This window comes from Artemia sp. Qi Xiang Cuo, chromosome 5 (genome assembly GCF_049724085.1).
Source record: "Artemia sp. Qi Xiang Cuo chromosome 5, ASM4972408v1, whole genome shotgun sequence".
Taxonomy (NCBI): Eukaryota; Metazoa; Arthropoda; class Branchiopoda; order Anostraca; family Artemiidae; genus Artemia; species Artemia sp. Qi Xiang Cuo.
The window spans coordinates 8,187,564-8,214,374 of record NC_142798.1 but is presented as its reverse complement, the minus strand read 5'-3'; the positions used below and the strand labels follow the sequence as shown (position 1 = coordinate 8,214,374).

The window sequence follows — 26,811 nt, the reverse complement described above, 5'->3', positions numbered from 1 at the left end:
GTAATGACCGAGTGTAATGACCTGTTTACCTACCAGAAAAACCGGAAGGAACATAAAGTCGTAGAATTCAAAAGAAGGTATATACTCCTGTTTGGTACGGGGGCGTCGTAGAATTCAATAGATGGTATATACTTATGATGTGGGGTATCGGATGTAAAGTACCCACTGATGTAAAAAATTAAATTAAAAACATGTTTTTTAACTGAAACGAGGGAGCAAAACTAAACCTTAAAAGAAACAGAAATTATTCAGCATATGAGGGAGCTGTCCGTTCGTTAAGCTAAAGTTTTTTAGTGCTCTAAAAGAGTTTATTATTCCAGTTCAAGGGCTCTTGCGTTTGAACAGTTGTTTTTAAACAAATGGGACAAAGGGTCAAACTTTGGCGTAAAGAAGGGTTGACGAGGGGCCAGACCCCTTCCCCAGTTACACCCGGAATTAATCCTGTTCGTTATAAGTTTTAATGTTGCTCCTTACTTCCAGTTGAAAAACTAGCTTTCCTTCTTAATTTCTGACTGTTTTTCAAATGATGCCTAAAAAACTTTCCCCTCTCCCCTCAGTGTAAAAATCCCCCCAATGAAAAGTCCTTCCCCCAGCAACAATAATAAAGGCGTACACCAAAAGTATTAGCGGTAATCAATAATTATTGGATGTAATTTTTCTGCAATAAGAAGGGTATCACCCTACAGCACCCTAACTTAGGCTTATCCTAAATAAGGGGAAATGAAATATAATTTTCTCCCCCTCGTCCCTCTAAAAACACACCCCTTTCTATATGTATCTGAAGGCTCATGGAAAATAAGACAATTTAGGTATTGAAATACGTTTTTTAGGCTATGGCTCCCTCCGCCCCACACAACGACAGTCCTTCATAATAGCTGATGCGCAATTATGGTATCAATGAACATAAATTCATGAAAAAACAAGTGAATCAACAAAGTTAACTGAAGCATTAAGATAAATGTCTATATTAATCATTTATCTAGTCTGGACTACGTGACCTGTAGAAATTAATGCGCCTCCGTGCGGCCTATATTGCTTCCTCTTCCTCAATAAGCTCAATATATAATCTTTTAACACTTTTAAATCGACTGGCAATCTTGGCATTTTCAATCAGTAGTAATTTGATTATTTGACCCTATTTGGGCCAAAATCACATTTTGGTGCCACAAAACGGCAGAAAAAGCCAGTTTCCCGTGACACAATCTTTTAGGCAACCTAAAAAGGGCACTAGAACTTTAAATATCCGTTTTAATGAGTTGTCTTTCGATATTTTTGGACCATTGATTCGATATGATCCCCCTGGGAAAAATGAAGAAAAGCGCATCGGTGATCTTTCTTCTAAAAAAAAACCCACAAAATTCCACATTTTTGTATAATGAAGCTTGGAACCTCTACAGTAGGATTCTCTGATATACTGAATCTAATGGTGTGATTTTCATTAAGCTTGCTTTCGTTTTGTGTGTTTACCTCATTTTTCGAAAATCAAGCCAATTTTCTCAGGAACGTAGCTTATGATGGGTTACATGAAACTTCAAAAATTTGTTTATTTGGAATCAGCATAAAATCCAGTTTTTTTTTATGTATTAATTGTTATCAAAATTCTGGTTTTTAGATTTTTAATTACTATGAGCCCGCCGCTCCTTGTTTACAGTTCGCAAACATGATTCATCTCTCCGTTCCTCGGTTTTCTGGACCACGATAACGAATTTTGAGCACATGTACCCAATCTGGGATATCATATTTTCAGAGACTTTATAGTCCATATCTAGTAATTCATAAATCTAGTCTATGATTTAACGGTCTTGTGCAAAGCCGGCTTGATGTTCTTCTATGATATGATTTGTTAGGGATATGTTTCAGTCAAGTAGGACTTTAGTATGAATATTTGCCGGTTGACTTGTCAAGCTTATTAGTAGTAATCATACCAGTCCTCTTTTTTTCTCTTTTTAAAAAAGAGAGACAATAATAACCCTCGTCCAGGTCCTTGTCCGTTTCCTAGATAGGCGTTATGGCCCTGTTATAGATATCTACCGATCTTCAGGGCTTGATTTTAGCTGCTGTAAATGAATACCATCTATGCCAGGAGTCTTCGGAAATTTATGGCTGAGAACACTTCATATCTTAGCAAAGGGAGCTAGGGGCTATTGGGTGCCACGTAATTTGACCTGTTATGGAGTTCAGCTTTTTGTAGAAATGTTCCTTCCATTGTACTCTTCTTTTCTAAGTTTGTGATGGGATGTCCGTGTTCGTTTGATAGTGTAGAAGTGGCCGAGGTCTCCTTTTTTTGGTAGTTCGCAGACTTTATTGTAAATAAAAGATTTTCATCTTTCTGGAATTAGTGAAGAAGCGATCCAAATGGGGAGCTGTAAATTCACGAAAATTGTAGTGAAAGGGGTAAGGGGACGATCGCCCCCATCCCTGCCTGTCAATTCGTGTCCCTGCTCCAAAAAGGTGAAAATCACTTTATGTAGCCTACAATATAGCCCACAAATTGTCGAAAACGCTAAATCCCATAATAACCTAAGTGTCCTGTCGTAATTATTGACGGAGACCCAAACCCCTCACCACTAAGATTTGAGGTATTCTCAGTCATAAAAATCTCTGAAGATGAACCAAGTCCCTTGCCTAAAAATAATTTGATCTAGAATTGTTATAAAAAAATGTTTCTATATAAATACATTATTTTTTAATAATACCTACGTAACCATAGGAAAAGAGGTCTATTCTGAGATTGGTGCAAAAAAAAGAAAAAAAAAGAAAAGAAAATTTGTAGCGTAGTCTTTTACAACAGCAATTAAAACTAATCAGAATTTAATGCTTGCAGCTTGCTGCGGTTAATCATTTAGAATCATCATTCAGCGAAGCCCAATCATTTTCAAGATATCATCCCTCCAAGGGATATTTTTGGGATTTCAAAGATAAAGCCGTGGAAAAGGATAAAGTAAAGAAGAAATCAAAAAGTGAAGAAGAATCGAGAAGCAACAGACAAGTGCAGGATAGAGTTGATTTTCTTTTAAATGATTGGTCAAGGAAGTTTCAAACAAAAGCCCTGGCTCCTCCTTCGTCTGATGTTAAACAGCAAGAGAAAAGTGAAACTAAAAGTGATATGAAAGTCGAGATCAAAGAAGAGCAATTAGAAACAAATGAGAATCCTAATGAATTGAACCAACCCCCAGAAAAGAAGCCAAGGGCTAACTAGCTTAGATCCTTTTGCTCCTCGGTTTTCATTTATTAATTCATTTTTTCTACATATCTTATTCCCAGTTTTTCTTTTCTTACTTTATCACTTTTTATAGAATTAATTTATTTTACCTCTGAAACTTTTTTTTTTGGGGGGGGGGGCTCTAAAAAACCTAAAAACAAGAAAATTAAAAGGAAACTATACGGAAAATAAGAATCGTAGTTTATGGTGTTTTATTTTCCTCTAAATTTTCATGAGGATTCGTACTCGTAGCTTTTTTGCTAGGACAAGTGGGACGGTGCTGAGTTGAATGCAGAATCTTTCAAAGGGGGGAGTAACAGGTTCAGCTTTCCTGGACACTGTAACCGGGAGGGGGTGGCTGTGGGGCTGCCCAATCTGACCAAATTTTTGCTTTGATTCGGCTATTTTTGCCTGTATTTGAGTCGGGAGGTGGGTACTAATTTATTTTTCTCCAGGCACCACCAACCGTGAGAACGGCTCTGGTTGAATAAAGGGCAAATAAAAGTGAAAAAATATTGGAACAACCGTAAAAGTATTTGAGTAAAAGGATTTGAGAGGCGAGGGATTCATGGAGCCTTTATCTGTAAATCTGTAACTAAAGTTATTTTGCCTCTTTTTGCTAGTTTGTCATTGTGTTTTCCATGGTCGAAAAATCGGCACATTATAAAGTCTAAGTCAATAGTGAATTTGCTCATTTACTATGTTAATTTTTCTCGAGTGTATCTATTTTGCATCTAAAAGGCCCTATCATTAAAGCAGATTTTTTTTTCTTCATTTTTGAATTGACCAAACTGCAAGAAGCTCCTCATGATATTTTTATTCAAAACAGAATTAAAAAAAAATGAAATTTGACTCCTCCAACCATTGTGTTGTTAAACAACAAGAGAAGGTTCAAAACTGTTTTTATCCGACACAATATTATTACCAATATCCTCCCTCTCCCCTTGATTCGGCAATTTATTAGATAATTTTATTTCTTATCAACGTTATTGCTCTTATTTTAGATGTATTAGATCTCCATTTATTTGAGCTTTTCTGTTAATAAAATGATGAAATAAGACATTAAAGCAGGAAATAAGCTATAGCTCTAAAACGTGTTGATTTCATGATTCCTTTTTTTGCTTGTCCGAACAGTCTATAATTATTATATTATATTCAAAGAAAAACTCAAATATATTATATTAGTATATCAAATATATATATATATATATATATATATATATATATATATATATATATATATATATATATATATATATATATATATATATATATATATATGCTATATTCAATGTATTATATTGATTTTGTTGTAATTATATTATATTGAACACGATAAATTAGTGCTATGCTTTATGTATTCTTTTTCAAAATGCCTCTGTAAGTCGAATGGTATAATAAATGTTTAATATTATACAGAATTATTACCCAATTCATAAGTAGGCTAATTAACTTTTATTAAAATTTATAGTTGATCAATTTTAGATCAATTAATATATTCGTTATAATATGGCTAGTGTCCGGGGCTTATGCCCTCGTACTTGGCTCTTGCTTTGCTGTGGTTGTTGGGCTGGTGCTAAGGCTTTCAGTTTCGCAGTTGTCCCTCGCTTTACTTCGATGCCAGTCCATACTTGTAGAAGATTTGAATAAGCCCACAAACACGGTTTACCGACCTTACATTCGAAAAATAACTTCAGAACAGGAAAATTTTTTTTTTTAAATAATTTAACTGATCTTTTCAAAATTAATTTAAATATGATTAGTGTTCTCCATTCTGGTAAGGATATAACCCCAGTTACTTGTTAAAAAGGGGTATATCATATGCCTTGTGGCTGTTGGAAATTATCACGTTGGTTAGTAACAGATTTACACCAGCACAAAGAAAGTATAGAAAAAACATTGAAATCTAGATAGTATCTTTTGATTCAACTTTAAGCAACCATATTTTCGAAAATCCGAACTATTTTGTGTTATTTGACAAACAGTTTTAATTAGCAATGACCTAAGAAACGAACAAATTCTCGGTGAAGCAACTGAAACCAAACCCAATACTATAATAATACATCCCTAAATAGAGACTTGGATGAGTGAACACACTCAACCCTATGTACACAAAACTAGTATTGAAAATAATATGCACAACAGAACAAAATTAGGAACCAATAAAAATAAACCTGCTCCCGAAAGAAATACAAAATTAGCAGCACAAAGAGCAAATAGTACCAATTTTTAATCCATTCAGGTAACTTGAACGAATAACTCTTTTATTTTGTCAGTCTTGGTCTTGGCTGAACCTACATAAGGTGAGGAAGCTTGGGCTTTTTTTAGATACATTCGTTCTATCGATGTGATTTTTTGAGTAAGTTTGCTTTCTTTTTGTTTTATATTGTGTTTCGCTGTTGACGGCTGTTGAACATATTGCCGAAATATTCGAAAAGATCGTACAACCTAATTATTCACTGTCTTTACAAACTCCTCATTATCTTCTACTTTTATTTTTGTTTATAAAAATAATAAATTTTCTTTTTTGGGGGTCTTCCTTTAGATATATTTTACACTTAAACTGTTTAGTACACCGTTCATAAAAAAGAACAAAAAAAAATAAGTGAGGAAAACGGGTATAATGTGAATAAAAAGTAAAAAACAGATAATGCATTAATTAATAAGAATGAAAAAAATCCGAAAAAATTAATTCCACATCCGGGAGCCTTTATCAGCAGGAAAAAAAATAAAAAGAAAAATAAATTAGTTAAATCATTTAAAGAAAAAGACAAAAAACGACACAAGAAGGGAAACAAAAGATAAATAAATAAAAATCACATATTAATGTTTGTGCTGAATAAACCCGAAAATGGGGAATAAAAATTGTATGGACTGTTTCAGGGAGTTTTCTAGTTTTTTTCTACTACCATGATCATGCTCTTAGAAGCCTTCATAGCGAATTTACGATTGCTCAAACGTAGATCTTATAATTCACCTGTTTTAGCGCTTCCTATTTAAACAACATTGCGTTCGCTCGGTATTCTAAGACCTGAAGTAGATGGCATGCAGGCTGCGAACCAAACGAAACTGTGGAGATATTGTAGCTGCAGGGCCGGGACCAAGGCCGAAAGAAGAAAATTAGTCGTGTTTAATTCCATTCCTGTGGTTATAACTAACAAGGAGTGTCCCATAAGCAAGCCCAAGCCACAAAACCGACGACATCTTGTACCTATTTGACTGATCGAGCCCCACGCGCAGCTGCAACCGGCTACCACTATACCACTGATTAATAATTCGCACCATATACTTCCTTCATTGTGACCCGAACTTGTCTCAGTCCAAAGAGCTATGCTGAATTTATTACTCGTCAACACCCGGTCATTCTTAAACAAGATGGGTGAACTGGAAACAGTCTTGCGTCAGAATAATGTCTCAGTTGCCGTTTTTATTGAATGCTGGAACGTGACTGAACAAAATTGTGCTATCTCAGGTTTTACCGCTAGGAAAATCACACGGCAAGACAGAGGCCCCAGTCATAATGGTGGTGGCGTTGCAATCAGGGTGGCCAACTTGCACACTTTTCGTGTGAAATGCACTTTTTTTTCATTGCACTCTTTCACACCACGGATCAGATTTGCACTCTTTTTGCCCATTATTTTCTCTTTGCACTCTTTTTTGCACACTTTTATGAAATGACGATAGAAAAAGTATTAAGTGACATAAAAATTAAACTATTCAAGTGCAAAAGATAGAACAGGTAGCTGGTATGATATCTGTTATCTATGCCTGGGCCGTCCCCCAGGCGTCTTTCTCGTTTTTTCAGCCATTTACCAAGAAGTACATCAAAGCATAGATAACCAGTGAAAAATTGGTAAACTCAAATCAAGTTTTATAGAAGGAAGTTGAAAACTGTTGGGCACAACTGTTCTTCATGGAAATGGAAAAGTCAGTATGAAACAGGAAGTAAGGCGATGCACAAGCAACATCCTAAATAAACCTGCTAAAGTCTAATCTCAAACTGATAAAATTCTGCAAAGACTTCAGGCCTGTACACCATTTTAAAGCGTGAATGACCCATATATTCTTGTGACAGCCATTTTTTTTAAACCCATACTATCAAAATGATATAAAAGGGTAAATTAGGAAAATATGGGGTAGCCTAAAATTGTAGTTTAGACTTTAGACGCTTCTTGCTATCTTGGAAAGCAGCTGTCATTCACCTAGAATGACACTTTCAGAAATCAATCCAAGGCCAAAAATATTCGAGCCAATTGAAAATGACAATGAAAAATGGGGAAATATTGAGCAGTTCATATTTTTGACCTATCAATAAAGTAAACATACCAATCCATGCGTTTTCTTATGCTCTTTCCGAATATAATAGTTTTTCGCGCAAATTCACTTCACCCCACCCAAATATACCAATTCAGGGTATATATTTGCACATTGAGATGGGGGTGGGCGTAAAGTTCAAACTTACCTCTATAGTCAGAATTAAACCCTGAATCCAAATTTAACATTCCTTTGCGTCAGAAATGAATTTTACAAGCCCCCTTCCCTAATGAGTAAATAAATACCTTAGGGGTTGGGAGTAAAGTGAATTTACGCCAGAAGCAATTTGTATATTTTGAAAGAAAATAAGAAAAGGCATCGAGTGGTATGTTTACTTTATTCATAGGTCAATAATATGAACTGCTCAATACTTACCAAAAAATGAGCAATATAGTACCAAAAAGACAGGTATACTAAAAAAATAATACTTTTCTATGGATGCTTGAATTATGCGGGCCTATCTTAGGTTTGATAAGATTTTTGAAGACTCAAAATTTTAGTTGGGGGAGGGGGCAAACTGTGGCCAGGTATGGATTATCCACATCAATTTCGCTTGCTGAATATTAAGTAGGATTGAGTTTAAAACATCTTTGTCTTTGCCAAGATTTGCTTATGAATAAAGCTTGGCAGAATTACTAAGTGCTTATATCCTCAATTTTAAGCAAAGCTGATTGTAGAATAGGCTAATCACCCCTTTTAATATTCCCGACAGCCTCTACAGTAAGCAAGTAATCTTGTACAAGAGACAAGGAGAAAAGAGGTACCTAGTATTTCTGTCCAAGCCTTTTTCCTTTTTTGCATACTTATTTCAGCCTTGTTTTAACACTGTTAAAAACATGAAGTTTTTTCAACTGAAAGTAAGGAGCAACATTAAAACTTAAAACGAACATAAATTTATTTGAAGAGGGTTGCCCCCTCCCCAACACCTTGTTCTTCACGCTAAAGTTTTTTAGTACTTTTAAAAAAGCTTCTTATTGTTCTACTTAAACGACCCTTGTGTTTCAGGAGTCTTTTTTAAAGAATTCGGACAAAATTCAAACTTTAGCGTAAAGAGTAAGGCGTTGAGGAGCAGGCAACCCCCTTCATATATGTAGTAATTTTGTTCAGTTGAAATTTTAATGTTGCTCCTTACTTTCAGTTGAGAAAATTTGTTTTTTTATTTAATTTCTGATTGTTTTTTAAATGATGCCAGGACTTAGCTTACTGTAAAATGTGTTATAAAGACATAATCGGATGTGTGGCAAACGTTAGACACCATCTTAGAACAAACTTCCTCAAGAGCAGGGTTCAGAACAATCAGACATAAAATGCTGCAGTATGAAGGCCTTCCCAAGAAATTACATGCTGAGTCTATAATTGAATCAAGCTTGAAGCTCACGTCGTGGATTGTCTTGGAAGATATTCCCATTACAAAAATGAACACTTTAATACCAATCCTGAAAAATGCTTTTGGAGACTCAGAACTTTATAAAAGTTTCAATCAGGGCAGAACTAAAACTACTGGGATAATTAGACACGTCATTGCCCCTGTAGAAAGAGATGTGCTTTTTTGTGAACTGAAGAAAGCTCATATCTCTTTAATAGTTGAGGAATCTACCGATAAATCTTGGCAGAAGGTCTTGGGCCCTATAGCAAAGTACTAAGACTCCAAAGATATAGTCCGAGAAAACTTTCTGGGGCTTTTGCCATTAAGTCATGACAGTTCAGAAGGGCAAAAACGTCTAATACTTGGACAATTGGGAAGCCTAGGAATACCTTTGCAAAATTTGATGACGATTGCCGTTGACAATGCCAGTGTTAACACTGGACATCAAAAAGTTCTTGGTGTGCTGTTAAAAGAATATGTGCCAGATTTGCTTGTGCTAGGCTGTACTAGTCATTGCCTTTCTCTCTGTTCTGCATATGCAGCTAAGAAGTTGCCAGATGGAATTAACATTTTTATTCGTGACATAGTTGCATATGTGGCAAATAGCCCAAAAAGACAGGATGAACTAAGGATCTACCAGCATTTCCGTCATGTGGAAAACCATAAGCTTTTGTAAAATTCAAGTACGCGATAGCTCACCCTTAAAGCTTCCGTTGAACAGATCCTTGAGCAGTGGAACCCACTCCTTTTATTCAACTATGGTTCAGTTAAAGATCTAAGCAATCAAAATAAATACCTGCAAATTTCAAGCAGAGTATTACCTTTTAAGATAAAAAAAAAGAATGATAATCATTATCTAACTTATTATTTAGAGCTTGATTTCCTAACTTTATTTTAAATACAATTAAAAATTTAAAGATGATATACGCAAATTTTTTGACTTGCACACGCTTTTAACAACTTGCACTCTTTTTTGGCCTTGATCTGCACTCTTTTTTGACGTCGGCGGTTGGCAACCCTGGTTGCAATATTCTGCAGAAACAACAGTCCCCGTAGGTTCCTGTCCCAACTTAAAGACCTGCCTATGAGTCCTTGTAGGTTTATACAAAGCCTAAAGGACTGTCCTATTGCTCAGAAACACATTCTGTGTTATATAGGATTAAAAATTTTGAAGGCTCCTTATCCAATCCTCTGTAGCCCAATTAATAGATTTTGAATCATCTTCAGTTTTTAATGGTTCATTAGTGGCAGTGAAAACAATTAAGCTGAATAAGATAATTTCATTTGTAGGATAATTTTGCTTTCAGGAAAAGTGCTGATAGGTCGAATATTCTAATTTTTAATTAAAACTGAATTTTTATTGCTAAGCAGATTGAGGGTCATACAGATTCCCCATATAGACTATTCGAAAGAGCGGAAAAAATTATGCTCTATGGTAGAAGATCTACAAAAAAAAATTTATTTCACGGAATTGGTTGCAGATTTCACGATTCGATAAAGCGCAATATTTTTAGCACAATCACTCTCACATCGCGTACTTAAGTTATTTTAAGTTTTGTCAATAAAGTTCGATATCTTTCAAGGTCAATACCAGTCAATCTTATTTTGTGATCAGTAACCAAACAACGACTAGAAAAAATTAGTATAAAAATACTTTTAATAAATAACAATTAGTGAAAGTACTTGATAAGTACTTAAGTAGTAATGTTGCAACACTGATAAAATAAGCACTTCACAAAGGGTCGCTTTTTTTTGTTTTTTAAACAAAACTAGTTTTATTCTCAAAGTGAAGCGTGGAAAAAAAGAAGCATAATTCCAGGTTCAAATTTAGATAATATTAAGCTTCTAGATTCTTATCAATCGATCTTAGTGAGTGTTCAGTCAGTTCAGTTCATTTGATTGCAAAATAATATTACACATAGCATCAATCCAAGTGGCCGTTCAAAGAAAGACATGAAAGCACTTGGACCCACGCCCTTCTCCGCCAAAATTTGAAGCATCCTCAGTTATAAAATCCTCGAAGATGAACTAAGTCCCTTGCCTAGAAATAATTTGGTAATATACTTGTTATAAAATGATGTTAATGCGTTGTTGAACACTCCATGCTTAGACCCTCCAATTTCTTTAAAAAATGTATTATTTTAATTATGCCTTATTTTTAACCTACGTAGCCCTAGCAAGGGAGGTCTATTCTGAAGAAGAAAAAGAATTCTGCTAAGAAAAAGAACATTTTTAGCATAGTCTTTCACAACAGCAATTAAAACTAATCAGAATTCAATACTTTCAGCTTGCCGCAGTCGATCATTTAGAATTATCATTCACTGAAGCCCAATCATTTTCAAGATATCATTCCTCCAAGGGATATTTTTGGGATTTCAAAGATAAAGCCGTGGAAAAGGATAAAGTAAAGAAGAAATCAAAAAGTGAAGAAGAATCGAGAAGCAACAGACAAGTGCAGGATAGAGTTGATTTTCTTTTAAATGATTGGTCAAGGAAGTTTCAAACAAAAGCCCTGGCTCCTCCTTCGTCTGATGTTAAACAGCAAGAGAAAAGTGAAACTAAAAGTGATATGAAAGTGGAGATCAAAGAAGAGAAATTAGAAACGAATGAAAATCCTAATTAAGTGAAATAATCCCCAGAATAGTAGCAAAAGCTTAACTAGCTTAGATCGCTTTGCTCCTCTTTTATTAGTTTATCAAATACGTTTTTTCATATTTTATTGCCGGCTGTTCTTTCTTTATTTTTTCATTTTTCTGATACACTTTATTTATTTGATCTCTGAAACTTTTTTTCTTTTTTTTGGAGGGGGCCCTCAAAACCCAGAAACGAGAAAATAAAAAGGAAATTATACTGATAATCAAAATCATATTTAATGGTGTTTTATCTTCCTCCAATTTTTCATGAGGATTCGTACTCAGGCAATGGACATATCAGACGTAGCTTTTTTTTAGAGTTGGCTGAGTTGAATGCAGAGCCTTTCAAAGGGAGAGAAACCGGGTCAGCTACCCCTTACGCCTTAGTTTGGTGGGCTGCGGTGAGTTGTCCAATTTGATAAAATTTTCATGTATTTTATGCTTATTTTTTTTTTGCTTATATTTGCTTATATTTTTGCTTATATTTGAATCGGGAGGTGAGTGGTGTAATTAATGTTTCCTCGGGACACCACCAATTGTCGGGACGGATCTGGTGGAATGAATGGCAACTGAAAGTGAATAAAAAATGGGCGAACCGTAAAAGAATCTTGGGATTTGAATGGGGTACATGGAGCCTTTATCTGTAAATCTGTAACTAAAATAATTTTGCCTTTTTTTTCCAGTTCATCGTTGTGTATTTTCGGTGGTTTTTTTTCAATTTTTATTGTCGAGAGATTGGTGCATTATACAGTGTGAGTCAACAGTGAATATGCTTATTTACTATTTTTTTTTTCTGAGTCCATCTATTTTGCTTCCTAAAGGCCCGATTATTAAACCAGGAATTTTTTTTTTGTCTTTTCCAAATGGACCAAAATGCAAGTAGCTCCTCATGATGTTTCTGTAAAAAAAAAAATGCAAAAAAGTAAATTTCAAACTAAAAGTTTGAGTCCTCCAACCATTGTGTTATTAAACAACAAGAGAAAGTTCAAAACTATTTTATTACCAATTATTACCAAACATTATTACCAATATGATATTAAAACATATTATAAGCATATCTTGACATTTAATGGTATATTAAGGGTTATATTTTGGCGTTTTTTGGTAGCTTAAGAAACCCCGAAAAAATTCGTACCCCCCCCCCTGTTCTTAATTATATGGGTCGACTTCATAGTATTTTGGCAATTAAAAAAAATTTGGTAGCCAATTTTTTGTATTAAAATTTCTCCTCTTTTCTTTCTTTTCTTCTTTTATTTTATTCATTTTTTCTTTTCTTTTGCCCATTCTTTTTTCGAATTTTCTTTCTTTTCTTTTTTCATTGTTGCTTTTAGCTTGACAGATTTGTATAAATGTAAATGAAAGCTGTTTTGATTTAATGATTCCTTTTTCTTGCCTGTGAAATCAGTTTGTAGTTATTGTATTATAAGCATTGAACACGATAAATTTGTGCTATGCTGTATGTATTCTTTTCCAACGTGCCTATACAATTCGAGTTGAATAATACATTTTTAGTATTATACAAAATAATTACCTAATTCATAATTAGGCTAATTAGTACTATGTTTAATTATTTAGTTAGTACTCAACTTACCTGTGGTAGCGCAGTAGATTGGTCTCTGCTTTGAAATACGGTCCCCAAATTTCGACCCCACATGTTAATTATTTGTTGTGCTTAATTATTAGTTATTAATATAATCGGTATAATATGGCTAGGGCCATAGCCTTATGCCCTAAAACTTTTCTCCTGCTTTGCTGTGGCTGCTAGGGCTGGTGCTCGGGCTTTCAGTTTCGCAGGTTGCCATGGCTTCGCTTGGATGTTAGGGTTCGGACCGATTACATGTCAGTATTGAGTATTGGCACCAATGGTCACAGATAAATAGGCGTTTCTTTTGATTTTACTAAACTCCAATTTTTTTCCCCTTTTAATGAAATCTTGCTATTTTAGCTTCTTATTAAAAATTGGCAACGGTTACCCTATTTTTCTTATTATTACTGTTATTGTTCAAAGACCAAGGGCGGATCCAGGATTTTTTTTTTCGGGGGGGGGGTTACTAATTTTTGACTTTTTTGGGGGGGGGTTACTATTTATTGACTCAGTTTTCGACTAATTTTACTGATTTTTACCTAGGTTTTACTAATTTTCGACTCGGTAACAAATTTCGGGGGGGGGGGGTTCAAACCGGGTAACCCCCCCCCCCCCGGATACGGCCTTGTCAAAGACTAAATATATTTTCTCTCAAAGCTCTAAATCCCGTACTTGTAGATGATTCGAATAAACCGACAAACACGATTTATCTACCTTACTTTCGAAAAATTACTTCAAGACTGAATAAAATTTGTTTAAAAAAATATTTATCTATTTATTTATCTAATTATTTATCTATAATTATTTAAACAATTAATTATTTGTTTAAAAAATACATAAAAAATAATTACAAAAATTATTTATCCGTTGTTTTCAAAATTAGTTTAAGTATAATGTATCTTCTCAATTCTAGTAAGAATATTACTCGTCAAAAAGGGGTATATCAAATGCCGTGTGGCTGTGAAAATTGTCATGTTGGTCAAACTCACCGAAAACTAGGAACAGGGTCACAGTAGTACAAAGAGAGTTAGGAAAAAGCATTGAAATCTGGAGATAGCTCAGCATCTTTTGATTCAACTTTAAGCAACCATATTTTCGAAAATTCGAACTATTTTGTGCTGTTCGACATATAGTTTTAATTAGCAATTAGCTAGAAATTTAAAGAATTGTCCGTGAAGCTACTGAAATCGAACAAAATTCAAATAATAATACATCCCTAAATACAGATTTGGGTGGGTTTACACACTCAACTACTACTTCTACTACTACTAACAACTCACCGCAGCACCAAGCCGCCTGAGGCAAACACTGCCACGCACGCTCCTCCTCCACCTCAATATATTCAAAACCTCCCTTTTTACACCCGCCCACGAAGTTCCCATGTCCTTTAAATCTTTTTTTATGACGTCCACCCACCCCAGACGGGGACGACCTGCTTTCCGTTTAGCCGTAGACGGTTGGCCGAAAAGAACAATCTTTGGCAGTCTGTCACCCTTCATCCGCACAATGTGCCCTAGCCACCTCAACCTCTCCTTCATTATAGCCCTAGAGAGCGGTATTGAACCACATTTTGCGTATAGCCTATTGTTTGAAATACGATCAGTCAGTCGGGTACCCAGAACAATCCTTAAGCAATTTCTGTCGAAAACATCTAGCAAATCTTCATCCGCTTTTCGGAGCGTCCATGCTTCAGAGCCATATTTGACCACTGTCATCGCTGTAGCTTCTAATATTCTAATCTTGGTTTACAGACTTATTTTCCTATTCTTCCAAGCTTTTTTTAACTGTGAAAAAAACACCCTGAGCCTTGGCTATTCTGCTTTTAACTTCTTCACTGCTCCCACCATCTTTACTAATAATACTACCAAAGGAAGTGAAGCAGCCCACCTGATCAATCTTTTCATTACCCAACGTCACCTCTTCATCTTCACTTATTCCTAGCTAAAAAAAAAACAATTCTAGCACCCTGAACTCGCAAAACCTCTAAAACTTCATTCATTTTGCTCACACTTTCATCTAGGATGCTTAAATCATCAGCATAATCCAAATCAAGGAGACCTTTTCCTCCCCGTTTGATTCCGTGGTTTCCCATTGCCTTTCCTGTGCTCTTTACGACAAAGTCCATCAAAATGACCCATATAAAGGGAGATAGAACACAACCCTGCTTAACTCCTGATTTAATATAAAACCAGCTGCTAACCTCATTTCCTACCTTAACTGCACCAGTATTATTTTCCTACATAGTACTAATCACTTTAATGTATTTGTCTGGTATACCATACAAGGATAAAACCTTTACTAAAGCTCTTCTATCAACAGAATCGAAAGCTTGCTCATAATCTATAAAACTGAGGACCAAAGGTGTTTGACAACTCAGATACTTCTCAATTATTAGCCTAACAGTGAAAATTTGGTCGACACATCCTCTGCCTTTTCTAAAACCGCACTGCTCTTCTCTTAAAACTTTGTCTACGGCATCTGTCAGTCTAAAAAGTATCATATTACTAAGTAATTTACTACCTAAAGAGACCAGACTAATAACTCGATAAGTACCACACTCACTTTTATCACCTTTCTTATAAAGTGGCTTAATTGAGGTTTTCCTAAAATCGTTAGGTACTTCCCCTTTTTCAAAAATCATATTCATAATCTTAAGTAACTTATTTCTAACCTTAGAGCCATCCTATTGAAGAAACTCATTTACCCTCCTCTCAGCACCTGGAGCCTTATCATTTTTTAATCCCATTAGTACTGTCGCGAAGTCTTCATCGCAAAGCAAATCTTCTCTCGCATCAAATTTATCAAAAACCTTTTCATTTTCCTCTATATCTTTTTCTGCAACTCTATCTCGGTTAAGCAAATTCTCAAAATGTTTGGCCCATCTCTCTTTAGTTTTTTCCTTATCGCTAATTGCGGCCCCATTCCTATCTTTAACTGGGCCAAGTCTGGATTGACTACTCTCTCTCAATTTGTTAACATGCCAGTAAAATATTTTACTATTATGCCGTCTAGCTATATTTTCCAGACTTTTGGCAATTTCATCGATGGCGTCCACTCTACATCATCTTAGTTCGCATTCTCATACTTTCTCGATTTTGCTTATAGTCCCTTTGTTTTAAAATGATTAATCATTCAGGGACTTCGCGGACACGTCATTTTTCCCTTCTAGTAAACAGAAATCTATTTTATTGATATTTTTAACTGCAGTTCTAGATTTCTTCCCTAATACACCTTCAGCAACTTCACAACTATGTACAAAATATTCTATTGAAAAAAAATGCACAGTCAAATAAAATTAGTAGCCAATAGAAATAAACCTGCTCCCAAAAGAAATACATGATTTGCAGCACAAAGAGCCAATTTTGAAATAAGGAATTGTACAAATTTTTAATTAATCCAGGTAACTTCAATGAATAACTGTTTTATTTTGTCAGTCTTGGCTGAACTTATAAACCTATGTGAGGTGAGAAAGCCAGGACTCTAAAAAAAATCTTTAAAAAGATGTTTTATCGATGTGATTTTTTGAGTAAATTTGTTTTCTTTTTATTTGTTTTATATTGCGTTTCACTGATGACGGCTGTTGAATATATTGCCGGAATATTCAAATAGACTGTAGGCTACAACCTTAATATTCACTGTCTTCACAAACTCCTCATTATCTTCTACTTCTTTTGTTTATGAAAATTATAAATTTTTGTTTTATGTTTCTTCCTCTAGCATTTTATATTACAATTATACTGTTTAATATACCATTAATATCAAGACTAAAAATAATGTGAGTTTTGCTCATTAATAAGGATATGATCCTATTTGCTTCAAGTTTCGTTTATTCTAGTTTAATTTTTTGAAACTGTTCAAATATTTCAAGAGTTTTAAGAAAATCTTGGCAAATGTTATTTATTTTTTGTCTCCAGACAAATTAAGACTATTTTTTGTCTTCATTTAATGGAATTCTTTCGTGAGGATCTTCTCAAGATGAAAGTCTTATAGCCGTGATGTGTCAAATAAATGAAAAGTGTGTTTCCAAAATGAAGACTAAAGGAATTTTATCAAACTTGCGACCTACCTAGATGTTTTTTTAAGCTAGAAAATCTTAGGGTGCCAATTTTCAAAAAAATATAAGGAGTCGTTTCCGAAAAAAAAGATAAACAAATACACAGTTATTAGTGTTAATAGTAAAATGTTATTTTGAAAACAAATTTAAGAGAATTTCAAAAAATAGCCTGAAACCCCCATAAATAGTTTCGGATCAAAATAAAAAGTACGCCATCGAATTGTCATGGCCAAAAACTCTATTTTGCAAAATCATAGTCCACAAGGAACAAGGAAAATCAATTTTTGCATTAGTAGCACCGACGTGCCTTTTTTTTCTTTTTGCCCTCTCCTGCCAGCAAGACTGGAACATTATAGAAAGCTATTTCAGGGCTCATTTTAATGGAAATTACTCAATTTACGTGCTTTTGTAAATACTAAACCGTAACTTTTTTTGCCTTCTATTGCTTGCAAGACTGGAAAATCTTAGAAAGCTATTTCAGGGCTCATTTTAAAAGAAATTACTGGATTTAAGTCCTTTAGTAAGTACCAAAACGTAATATTAAAACTAAAATCTATTTTTTGACAGTAACTACATCTTCGCATACTAGGCGATGAATGATTTCATTATCATAGGTCACAATAATAATTAACGTTATAGTTCAACGATATGATTATGTGAGTGGCAACTGGGGTTCGTTCTTTATTTTATCCAGCTAAGAGAAAGCCAAAGGCTTTTTTCTGTGTGTTAATAATAATTCAGTGGGTGATTTTAGATGGTCAAATGAGTAAATTCTAAACAAGGTAGGCATATTTTTCAGGTCATTTCATATATCCGCTAAGGTTAGTTTTAAAGTGTTTTTGAACTATTTCCAAGATGATTTCACTGCTAAATCAAAGATCCATGACAAACAAAAAAAAAAGAAAAAAGAAAAAAAAGCCTTACAAAAAGACTCGTGAGCCCTGAATTAAGACCTTGATTTATTTTTTCATCAGATTTCAAAGAGTGAAGACCTCCCCGCTTTCAAATAACCATCAAAGCAAATAAAAGAGAGTTCCTTGCATCTTAGCTTTTTTTTTTCCTTTGATTCTCTTTTTTCTAATAAGAGTTTTACCGGTGTCGGTCATTAGTTACCCCCATCAGTACGAGCTACACGCTCTATGCCTGGGAATTTATATTGATGTATTATGATACTTGTGTATCTATACACAAGCATTTATTTGATGTATAATCAATAACGCTTGTGCGTCTATTTTCGAAGATACTATTTCCAAACACAGAGCCAACTTTGTTTATTTGCCTTCCAGCCCTTCAGCAAAGGTACCAGTGTATGCATAACCCCCCCCCCTACAGCAAAGGTTTCATAGGTAAATTTTTTGGTAAAGTGGGCCTGTTGTGCTTTGTTTAAATCAGTGTCACGCAATGGTTTTGGTATAGATAATTGAAGAGGTCTACCCATAGGACTCATTCTTTCATTAATGTGATATAACAATATTATCAGCATAAAACCCACTGGATGGAGGGGGGGCAACCCCCCGTATAAAGTGCATTTTCTATTAGTTTTCAGTTTTAGTTACTTGATAGTTACTTGTTCAGTTACTTGTTACCAAATAATTATTTCAAATATATCTCCAAATGAAATGAGGTTAGGCAACCATAGATCCAAAGTCATTAGCAATGGTTGGGTAGTGGAATCTGAAACAGGTGACTGAGTTCAACTTGATGCATGTAACTTTTGTTTTCAAAATTCTGTAAGTAAGACTTGAGTAATGAAAAGTTAGTGTACAAAAAGGAAACTTTTCAGGCTTTACGTAATCCACCCCATCTCAGTAAGAGAATTAAAAAACTTCTCTCTTTAAATTCCCCTTTTAAAATTTCTAATTTAAAAAATTGGAAATTTTTTAGCGCATAATCTCAACTTTGTGTTTTAGTGTTTCTTGCTGAAACACACTTTCTGCTACAGCACCTGTTAATTTACTCAAAACATTTCTCCACATGAAGCGAGCCATAGGTGAGGCAACCACAGATAATTCCTTACTTGCGGTTGCACCTTACTTGTAGCTGCAACCTAGCAAGGAACGACCATGGTTGCAGCAGTAGCTAGTGCCTTTTGGTTGCTGTGGTAGCTGTAACCTAGTAAAGAACAAATTATGGCCCATAGTACCCTAAAAAATAGCCTATGACCTCTAAAAATCGTGCTGGATCGAAATGGTGCTGGAACAGTCCCTTGGTTTGAACAACAAGAAAAATTTCTTTGCTTGAACAACAAGCAAAATCACTTTTTGCATTGGATTCACTGATGTCTCCTCTTTTTTCCGCTGCTAGTGGGGCACTGGGACATCACGGAGAAATGTTGAATGGCTCATTTGAAAGAAAGTTGTTACAGCTAGTACATTTTGTAATTAATAAAAAACAATCATTTAAGATAAAATTTGTGACGGAAAAACAGCAAGATTATGAAAGACGTCATAATCGTTGGTTATCTTATAACTGACGTTAAATGCAAAATCTATATCTTGAGGTTGGTTTTAATAATTGTAAAGAGGCATGCTCTATGTACTTCTGACAGAGAATCAACCCTGACCCCTTCTCTCTTAGGAGCATAGTCCTCAATAAAGATGTGCTCAAACGAAAGGGCAGATAAAGATGTATTTTCAGAAGACGCAGCGTGCCGGCTGTCTTGATAAAAGATAAATCCATGGTATGGACTCGGGAATATATCCTAAGAACATTCGTCAATAGAATTGTCCTGTTCATCTCATTTCTAAGGCACTTCTGATTTATGACAAGTGCCGAAAGGTGCAACTGATTTCTTTTAAGTTTCTTACAAGATCAAAAGCCTAAGTTGCAATATTTTTACGACCTGCGATTGTTATTATATAAGAGGTTTGTCTAGCATAGTTAGACATGTTGGAATCATTTCTTGGACAAGCCTACCAACTTTTAATGGGTTGTTTAATTTCAACTTTTCAACTAATATTCAAGATTGGATTCAAGATTCGCCCTTTAATATCTACCACTGAAAAATATTAATCGAGCTGACCTCACCTACAAAATCATATGGGAAGGTAGTTTTAATTTTGACACATATGTTTTGCATATTCTTGTGCAGCTGAGCAGATGGTAGTGCAGATGTTTTTTACCTGACCGATGTTAATAGGCTCTACTAGCATTCTTGATCTTTTAATAGCTACAAAACTATTTGTTTCTTTATTTACTACTTTATTAATGACAAGTAATTACATTTGCATTAAAATTCTCTTTATGTTGCTTTGTTTCTTTCTTTCTATAATTTAATTTGTCCATTCTTACAACTTTACTTCGCCTTGTGTAATAACTTCATTCCTTGCACAATTCAACTTCATAACCTACAGAATCAACAGGATTACATTAGTAGCTCTTGTCCTGTATTTCACTGTTAAGAAAACCATTTATAATATTTTTCATTCCTGAATTAAGTTTCAACGAAAAATTGACAAGCAGAGTAATTTATGGTCGGGCACACTTTGATTCTTCTAATCTGCGTTGTCCTACTGATTTTCTCTTTGAAAACAGCTGATCAAACGGGTTAGGCAATTTTCTCCCAAGTCTCGAAATGTCAAATAAAATTTTCGGATTTGACAGCAACTATAGGCGTGGTATTTAGAGCTGGCTAGCAAAGTCGGCTGAGCTTTCCATCATATATTCGTGATTAGCAGAAAGGTGTCTGACCGATATTTACAAGTGCAAAAGAATTGGCTAGACATAGAAAATGAAAAGCAGCCGTTAGTGAAAAGTGTTTCTGGTTTGTGATTTTTAGCGTCAAAATTTTTCACCCGTGGCTTAAAAACAAACTGGAAGCTGCCAAAGCAGAATGGTGGTGATAATATACTTAAGAACAAAAGGATTAGAGTTAAAAATAAACTGTTTGAACGACATTTTTGCCATTAAGACACGACTTCTCATAAATAACCCTATGTTTCAAAGCTTAATTTTCATTGACAAAGGATCCCAAATGTAAAGTTTCCTTTTTATAGGGATTTTACTCCAGTTTACAAATCTTGGATCACTATAATAAACCCAAAATTTCCATGTTTTTTGTAAAATGCATAAGATTCTGTTGATCGGACTGTCTATCAAATATTTTTCAGATCAATATGAACGGTTGATTTATTTTTTTAAATCTGATTTATTTGATCGTTAGCATTTGGTAGAAGAATTTAGTCGCATTCATGTAAGCAAGGATTGTAAGCAAGGATTAAGGTTAAAAAAAAAAAAAAATCCAGAACACGATTCAGTGATAAATATGAACTTAAAGAAGAAATCGGACATGAAGCCTTTTCAATCGTAAAACGTTGTGTACATAAAGTTACAGGTTTTGAATTTGCTGCAAAAATAATCCGCACAGAAAATTTGTCTGCCAAAGATTCACAGAAACTCAAGAACGAAGGTAGAATATGTAGGAAGTTACAACATCCTAATATAGTTAGATTGCACGACATTATCCAAGACGAAAGATTTCTTTATCTTGTATTCGATTTGGTCACAGGAGGAGAATTGTTGGAGGATATTGTAGAACGTAAGCATTACAGTGAAATGGAAGCATCACATTGTATTCAACACATTTTGAAGAGTGTACATTATTGTCATATCAATGAAGTAATACATAGGGATCTCAAACCCGACAATTTGCTGCTAGCAAGTAAAACGCAGGGTGCAGCTATAAAATTGGCTGATTTTGCCCTCGCCATTGAAGTTGAAGATGAGAGAAGAGCATGGTATGGTTTTGCTGGAACTCCAGAATATTTATCCTCAGAGATGTTGAAAGAAGAACTATACGGAAAAACAGTGGATATGTGGGCATGTGGTGTCATATTGTATATTTTATTGGTCGGCTATCCTCCATTTTTGAATGAAAACCGACACAAGTTGAATGATCAGATTAAAACTGGCGTTTATAACTATCCATCACCGGAATGGGACACGATCACACCAGAGGCAAAGAATTCAATCGATAAAATGTTAAATTTTAATCCTACCAAGAGGATTACAGCTGAAAAAGCTCTCAAACCCCCATGGATCTCCAAACGCAAGCGTATGGCTTCAAATATTCACAGACAAACAACACTGGACTGACTAAAGGTTTTCAAACCAAAACAGAAACTTAAAGCCACAGTCCTTACAATGATGTTGGCAGCCGGTAATTTTGTGCCTAAAGGAGTAAGTGGATCTCACGTCAAAGAATCGTCTGACAGCAACACCACACTAAATGGCCATGACTCAACCGAAACAAAAGCCAAAGATGCTATCTCAAAGGATTCAGATAATTTACGGTCCGTTTACCCAGTAAAGAACCTGACATCGCAGTATTGTGTATCAGAAACAACTACAAAACAAGAGATTATACGAATCACGAAGCAGATAGTGAATGCTATTAGCTGTGGAGACTTTGAAAATTACATACAGTTGTGTGACCCTCACTGGACAGCTTTCGAACCAGAGGCACCTGGTAACTTGATCCAGGGAACAGAATCTCACAAGTTTTACTATGACACTATATCACAGAAAAATTGCAAAGTGGGGAATAACCTCATCTCGAATCCACGAGTCCATCTGCTTGGAGATGACGCCGCTTGCATAGCTTACACTAGGCTGAATCAATATATTGACAAAAATGGTCAAGCTCACATTCAGCAGTCTGAAGAAACGAGGGTGTGGCAACGCAAGAATTCAGAATGGCAGCATGTTCATTTCCACTGTTCAAGCTGCCCGCCTCATGTATTGGGGTTTAAATAGATTATAATCAATTTCTTTACTTTATTTGAAGTTACTTCAACACAGAAGAATATAAATTTGTCTGGTATCTTCTTTTTTTTCTTTTTTTTGTATTCAAAAATAGAATATAAGATTGAAAATATACAAAATCCTTTTCTAATGCATATTTCAATTTCTTCTTTCTTTTATTCAGCGATATTTGGTCCTCCATTCCTTGTTTCCTCTTCTTTTTCGTTTTCTTGATGATAAAAACGTTTTTTTTTACAATTTCCACATTCATACGATTCTTCATCCATTAATTTACCATACAACAATTTCAGAATTCTCATTTTAGCTACCTACGGCGGCAAGGGGCTGCTCCCATTCGTTAGGCCTATAACACATAACATTAAAATACAAATTTACAATGCATACACATTTTTGTACTTTAAAATACTTCCACAGTATCTTCGTCTTAGGATGTAGGCTACTTTTAGTAATGTTTGTTACCTTATGAAGATGATATTAACCTTTTATTTTTTAATTATTTAAAAAAAACAAGTTTTTTCCAATGTAAGTAAGGAACAACATTAAAAATTAAAACGAACAGAAATTATTCGCTTTATGAGGTTGGCTGCTTCTCCTCAATATTCATGCTAAGGGTTTTTTACAATTTTTAAAAAAGGTTTTGATTCTAATTAAACGATTCTTGTGATTCAGGAGTCGTTCTTAAAGAATTATTAGGACAAAAAGTCGACACTTTAGCGTAAAAAGTAGGGTATTGAGGAAGGGGCAGCCTCCGTCATGTATATAATAATTTCTGGTCGTTTTAAGTTTTAATGTAGCTCTTTAATTTTAGTAGAAAAAACTCGTTTTTTCGACGGACTGAGTGCGCTGATTTTGAATTAAAATCAAGTAGTTGTGGGCATGCATCAAGCCATGGCCAATCAAACAGTTCTTGGTAACGAACGTAACGACGACCTGGGTAAGGAGCGACTTGGCTCAGTCTTACCCATCAAAAGTTACGCAAAAATATGCCTTATTTTCGAAAAAAGGGGAAAAAAACCTTATAAGTCATATAACCTTAAATCCCACCATCAGATTTGGTGTATCAGAGAACCCTACTGTTGAGGTTTCAAGATCCTATCTGCAAAAATATGGAATTTTGAATTTTTTGCCAGAAAAAAGATCACGGATGCGTGTTTATTTGTTGTTTTTTTCCAGGGGTGATCGTATCGACCCAGTGGCCCTAGAATACCGTGATAGGGCACTTTCAAAGGGAGATTAAAAGTTCTAGCACCATTTTTAAGTGACCAAGAAAATGGAGGGCAACTAGGCCCCCTCCCGCGCTCATTTTTTCCCAAAGTCCCCCGATCAAATTTTTAGATAGTCATTTTGTTCAGCATGGTCGAAAAATATAATAACTATGTCTTTGAGGATTACATAATCCCCCACAGTCCCCGGGGGAAGGGCTGCAAGTTATGGACTTTGCCCAATGTTTACATATAGTATTAGTTATTGGGAAGTATACAGACATTTTCAGTTTTTTTTCTTGTAGTAGGGGGGAGGGGTAACGTGGGAGGATCTTTCCTTGGAGGAAGTTTTCATGGAGGAAGGGACATTGGTATGAAGGGAGTGCCGGATTCCCATTTAATTATTAAAACAAATTATTTTTTTTCACCATTATTTAAAAAACGATCAAAAATTAAATAAAACAAAACAATTTTCAACTGAAAAACTTTTCAACTGAAAGCTTTTCCACATCAAAACTTAAAACGAACAGAAAATATTACGTATATGATTGGGTTCGCCCCCTAGTCAATACCTCACTCTTTGCGCTAAAGTTTTTTTTTTTAGTACTTTAATAAGAGCTATCTATTCTAATTAACGGCCTTTGTGGTTAAGGGGTCATTCTTAAGGAATTGAAAAAAAATCGAACTTTAGCGTAAAGAGCGAGGTATTGACAAGTTGGGCAAACCTCCCTAATATACGTAATAAAATATACGATATAGAAGTTTGTTAATTCGTAAGTTACGTATATTTAATACTAATAAAACTTTTCGTAAGTAAAATTAAACAACTTTCGAGAAAGCCATTTAGCCAACAAAAGTAAAACTAATATGCAAATATCGTTTTAATTATTCATGTACGGTGAGCCAATATCAAAATCTGCATTAATTTGAAAACGTTCAGAAATTAAATAAAAAACAAGTTTTTTTTAACTGGAAGTAAGGAGCAACATTAAAACTTAAAACGAACAGAAATTATTCCGTATATGAAAGGGGCTGTCCCCTCCTCAACGCCTTGCTCTTAACGCTAAAGTTTGACTCTGTCTCACAACTCTAATTTTTAGAACAAAAATGTTCTAATTTTTGGTACTCTGTAATATATATTGAGAGTTGAGTTGCACATTCGGATCTTATAATTGCGTTCATTCTTTTTGTTTTCTTCTTATAATTCCTTGTCCTTCTTCCAAGATTCTTTTTAAAGCTTTGGCACACAACTTACACCTACGATGACGTCATATATTCATTTTTTGGGCTAGGGCAGCCACAACCATGGAATTGGCTCTTTTCATGAATTTTTTGGTGACATAACTCCAAACCATGTAAGGACGATCCAGATATTTTATTCGCCAAAAATTTTCTGGGAATTTGGCGTAGTGTCATAACTACATATGAATAATATTGTGTAAAAAATGCCAAAAATTTAGTTATGCGTCAAAATTGAATTTTGCTTTAATCAGATCACTTTTGACTCTTGGAATGGCATTAGAACTTTCAATTTATAATTTTATGAGCCCTCTTCTTGAGTTTCTACGACCATTTATTCTGTACAAAGTGGCCGGTATAATAGAAATATATAGAAACCAAATTGCACTTCATGAAGCAACTCCTATCAGAGGTACTTGATGGATAACAAATAAGTCAATGGCGTAATATATATCTTTGAATATATATCTTATATGATGATAAGAAAAATAAAATAGCTTTCAGACAATCTTAGCTTAAAATAAAGTTACCGAGCCCAAACTTGTGAGCCCAGATTTGCTGTGTTTTTGTGTATTGTAAAGCAGGACTTCTTGAACATAACTTTTTCCTACAAATAGTACAACCTGGCATGAACATTATGTTTAAATTCTGATATCAAATTTTGCACTCTTATCCATCAATATTCTTCTTAATATCCTAAAATTTTTTTCAGTCTATAACTTCAATCTTTAATATCTCTTATAATAAATAATATAATTTGTATTGGAAGACTGGAGGGGCTTACAAAAAAGACGTTATATCATCAATCTAACTAAAAGTTGTTATACTCGAAACTAAACATTGGGCACTTCTAATTGCAACATTTACATCTCACCTTCATCGTCTTCAACGTCAAAGTTGTCACCATAACAATCGCTTGTGGAGTCCCTGATGTAAGGAGCTTAAGTTAAGATCTTCTTATCTATGGTAAGCAGGTTTATTTTGATACACCCTTCTGCTACAATTTTAGTTTATATAAGTTCTTAGAGACGCAATCTTGCCTCTGCAGCAGCAACAGCTACCTTGTTTGTTTTCTGAACAAATGGGTAAATTTGACGTAAAATACGGAAATGAAGTTCAAAAATTGTGAGGGGTTTTTACACTGCTTTGGAAAACATAAAGATTTAACAAAGAAAAAAAAAGAACAGAAAATATTTCCTATGAGCAATTGATGGAATTTCAGTGTCTAACTTTAATTTGTATGAAGATATTTTTTGCAAATCTAGAATAACTCAGGAAACTGCTATGAACATTTTTAAGCGATGGTTGCATTAGATCTGAAATATTATAATGACACTGTAAAAATGATAGAAAGATGTAAAATAGAATTTGGATCTCTTTTCGAGAACTATCAAGCGAAAATGGTTACTGAAGCGCCTTGGAGTCTTCTCTGTTCTCTGATTTTTCTGGATTT

General features: G+C 34.6%; 1 protein-coding gene and 1 pseudogene across 1 annotated transcript in view; both read left to right on the top strand.

Moving 5' to 3' along the window:
• Positions 1-4,389, top strand: part of LOC148951773 (mediator of RNA polymerase II transcription subunit 6-like) — a 17,864-nt gene extending 13,475 nt beyond the window's left edge. Inside the window, exon 2 of the mRNA XM_089089061.1 lies at positions 2,825-4,389. Within this exon, the coding sequence (XP_088945187.1) occupies positions 2,825-3,199 (375 nt within the window). The 3' untranslated portion in view covers positions 3,200-4,389. The remainder of the gene's footprint in view (positions 1-2,824) is intronic.
• Positions 4,390-17,802: 13,413 nt separating this feature from the next.
• On the top strand, positions 17,803-22,908 carry LOC148951772 (calcium/calmodulin-dependent protein kinase type II alpha chain pseudogene; annotated as a pseudogene).
• Positions 22,909-26,811: the final 3,903 nt, after the last annotated feature.